Below are 3,843 nucleotides of genomic sequence, written 5' to 3' on the forward strand. Positions count from 1 at the left end.
TGCAGCTGGCCAGATTCAGTCCAAGGGCCTTATTTTGGCTGACTCCAAACTCAGGGCAGCACTTTTCTCCCTCCCTCTCTCTTTTTTAGTTTATTTATTTATTTTTTCAACATTTATTTATTTTTGGGACAGAGAGAGACAGAGCATGAACGGGGGGAGGGGCAGAGAGAGAGGGAGACACAGAATCGGAAACAGGCTCCAGGCTCTGAGCCATCAGCCCAGAGCCCGACGCGGGGCTCGAACTCCCGGACCGCGAGATCGTGACCTGGCTGAAGTCGGACGCTTAACCGACTGCGCCACCCAGGCGCCCCACCCTCTCTCTTTTTTAAAGTTTGCTTGTTTTGTGTGAGAGAGAGAGAGGGCCTGTGCATGCACATGAGCAGGGGAGGGGCAGAGAGAGAGAGGGAGAGAGAGAATCCCAAGCAGGCTCCACCAACGGCAGCACGGAGCCCGACATGGGGCTCCATCCCACGACCTTGGGATCACGACCTGAGCCAAAACCAAGAGTTGGGTGCCTCACTTACGGAGCCACCCAGGTGCCCCGTGGCAGTGCATCTGAAACTTCGGTGCACATATACGTCACCCGGCAATCTTGTTAAAATGAAATTCTGACTCTAGAAGTTTGGGATGAGGTCTGAGACTCCCTCCACATTTCCAACATGCTCCCAGGGGATACTGAGGCTGCTGACCCGAGGACCACACTTTGAGTAGCAAGGAGAGAGTACCCAAAAGAGAAAAGAAGGAGCACTTACCAAAGAACCCAAATTTTGAGAAGTGCTTAGCAGAACGCGGTACAGAAAAGCAATTCATTTTCTCGTGACCAAGGAACAGAGTTCTGCGATTTAAGTCCACCTTCAAGAGGAGAATACCATGTCATTGGAGATCAAGGATGGAGTGAACAATCATTATCAGAAAGCAGAATGCTACACAGTTTTTAAGCACCGCAGTGCATTTTCTGGCAGCAGTTAACAGCGACATATACCAATCAATGCAGGTAAATGAATCCATTCGAAGGCAGGCCACGGATGGTAAATCACATTGTCCACTAAAGTTGCTAAACTAGCAACAGCGCGACACAGAACATTTTTTTTTTTTTTTTTTTTTTTTTAATAAAAGCGAATCCTCTCTGGAATGAGATGGACTGCAGGGGAGCGTGGCCAGCAAGGCTGGAGTGGGGGAGGGGAGAGGGGGCAAGTGACAGAGCTTCTGGGCCGGGAGCTCTGCCCCATGCTGAGGAAGCTTATGTGGAAACTGGGATCAAGGCTCTTCTAGAATGTTGTCAAGATCCCAGTGAGGGCCAGGTTCCCACAGGCAGGTAGCAATTTTCGGATTTTTACATGCGGTGGTTTCTGACCCATGTCACCATCCAGCTCAGAGCAAGACCGAGAATGAACAGACCCACTCATTCACTGCTGGTAGGAGTGCGGAAACAACGAAGTCTCTGTGGAGAACAATCTGGCAACTTTCTTAAACAGCTAAATACGAATTTACCATATGACCCAGAAATCCCACTCCTGGGACGACACCCAAGAAAAATGCAAACATACGTCCACGCGCAGACTTGTACGTGAATGCTTACGGCGGCGTTATTCACAAGAGTCAGAAGGGGAAACCGCTCAAGTGTCCGTTAGCCGATGCATGAATGAGCTACGGTATATCCATGCCGCGGAATATTATTTAGCAGGACGCCACAGTATGTACAGACCTCCAGGACAGTATGCTAAGCGGAAGAAGCCAGATACTAAAGAGCTCAGACCGCAGGAGTCCATTTCTACAACATGTCCGCAATCCGTAAACCTATTGCCCCTACAGGAGCGGGAAGTAGATGACCAGTTAGCTGCCTGGGAGTGACGCGAGTGTGCATGAGGAATCTAACGAGTGTGATAAAAATGTTTTAAAACTAGATTATGGTGATGGTTGCACAGCTTGGCGAATTTACTAAAAAAAAATCACTGGACAGTACCCTTAAAACGTGTGACTTCTAGGGCATATAAATCATACCTCAATAAAGTTTTTTAAGAATTAAAGGTTTCCATTATGTCCTTTTCTGTTTCACATTTCGCCTCCCTGGTTCTTAAAATACTCAGGAATCCCATAAACTGCAACAGACCCAAAGACCTGTTGTTTATTCCAGATGAGGCTTCAGCAAGGCCTCCGGCCCAGACAAATACCCCAGAGATTGGCACATCAGCTGACTCGTCAGAGGGCGAAAATAAACACGCAGGAGCCGGGGCCTTGATATTTTTACAGCAAGAGCCGAATTCATCCGTGGTCAGAGCATCATCTGGGCACGGCAGGGCAACACCTGTGAAGACGCCCCTTAAGATCCACAGCCATGACCTCCAACCCAACCCAGCGACCGGACCTGCAGAGGCCTCGGCCCCAGGGGAGTCAGGAGTGAGGCCAGTTATGGCAACAGCCTCGTCCATTGGCTAGCAGTACTGCAGAAAAGGCAGGAAAATCTACCACGCTGAGAGCCAAATTCGCCACTCCCCCCAATACACCAACACCCACAAACTCACACCTTCATCCGAGATGACATGGTTCTTTTTTGACACGTGCTGTCATCCTGAAAGTGACTCTGTGGGATCCGTTCTGATGTCAGGAGCAACTCTCGTGTTCTCAGAAGAAAACGAAAACTCCGACTCACGGTACAGCTTTGGCTTTCCTCCCAATGGTACGGGAAAAATCTCCCGAAATCAGGCACTATCGTGACACCTCTTCCTTTGGATAAACAGGACAATCCAAGTCACTTGCAGGAGAGGATACAGTCCCAGCTGATTATGCAAATCATAAAGAATAAGAGGGCGGGTCAGGGGGAGCTGTCTAGAAGGATCCTGTCGGTCCCTGCCACAGCTTGCTCCCCTAATTCACTTCATCGCCCATGAACATGCTTGGTGGCAGCAGCTGGCACCAAGTCAAAGCCAGAACTTGGGGCTCGGACGTGGGACTCGAGCTGAGCCACGTGAGAGTCTGGCCGTGACCTTGGTCTCCTGGATGCGACACACAGGTAGCTGAGCCTACCAGGTGCAGAAGAAACCCTTCTGGGGAGGTTTTAGGACTGAAAGAACGGAATTTGGGCCCCCCGCTAGTGATTTAGTACCATTCCCTTTGTAGCCCAGAAGGTATTTGGATAAGGAACACTAGCTTCACAGCCAGAGGACTGATAATCTCTTTCTCCCTTTTCACTGAAAAAGAAAATATCTAAGATACTGGAGAATACAGTAAAATCCTTAACTCCATTTTTTCTTTCTTCCTTCCTTTCTTTCCTTTTTTTTTCCCCCCTCTTCTTTCCTAGTGGCAAGGCTGGATAAGCTTATCAAGTGCAGGCAAACTACATCTTAGCTCTGATCCTTTTGAGAAATCCATTTGGCGCCTTTAACATTTCATTTGGCAGATTGAATTTCGGACATGTATTTATGGGGCTGGGTTTGCCCTTAACGGAGTATTGCATAAATCCCATTACAGTATCCACTTTAGCGTGTTTGGGGTTTTCTAAGCCAGGGCTTTATTTAAGTGGACAGCCCCAGAATGACCTGTTCTGGCTTAGAAACTCTCTCCTCTCCCCGTGGAACCAAACCTTTACAGATTGCCTCCATCATTATCAATGTCAAGTGATGTTTTAGGAAAAGTCCTTCTGGCAAGCCCAGAACGAGGCTTCAGAGAGATCGGTGACAGCGTGTCATTATCCTCCAGTGAGCTATGGGGTTCCCCTCCAGGAATCACCTCACCCCTCACTCCTCTTTTTTTTTCTGGCAATAGCCAGGGAAGCTTTGTTAGCAATACAATACTTTTCTGCATTTCTTAAGTTTCTAACCAGGAAAGTCTACATACTTTCTGGGG

General features: G+C 48.5%; 1 protein-coding gene across 1 annotated transcript in view; it reads right to left on the minus strand.

The window, feature by feature from the left end:
- Positions 1-2,557, minus strand: part of XYLT1 (xylosyltransferase 1) — a 278,553-nt gene extending 275,996 nt beyond the window's left edge. Inside the window, exon 1 of the mRNA XM_040458947.1 lies at positions 2,525-2,557. Within this exon, the coding sequence (XP_040314881.1) occupies positions 2,525-2,542 (18 nt within the window). The 5' untranslated portion in view covers positions 2,543-2,557. The remainder of the gene's footprint in view (positions 1-2,524) is intronic.
- Positions 2,558-3,843: the final 1,286 nt, after the last annotated feature.

This window comes from Herpailurus yagouaroundi, unplaced genomic scaffold (genome assembly GCF_014898765.1).
Source record: "Herpailurus yagouaroundi ecotype Mexico unplaced genomic scaffold, PumYag 222, whole genome shotgun sequence".
Classification (NCBI taxonomy): Eukaryota; Metazoa; Chordata; class Mammalia; order Carnivora; family Felidae; genus Herpailurus; species Herpailurus yagouaroundi.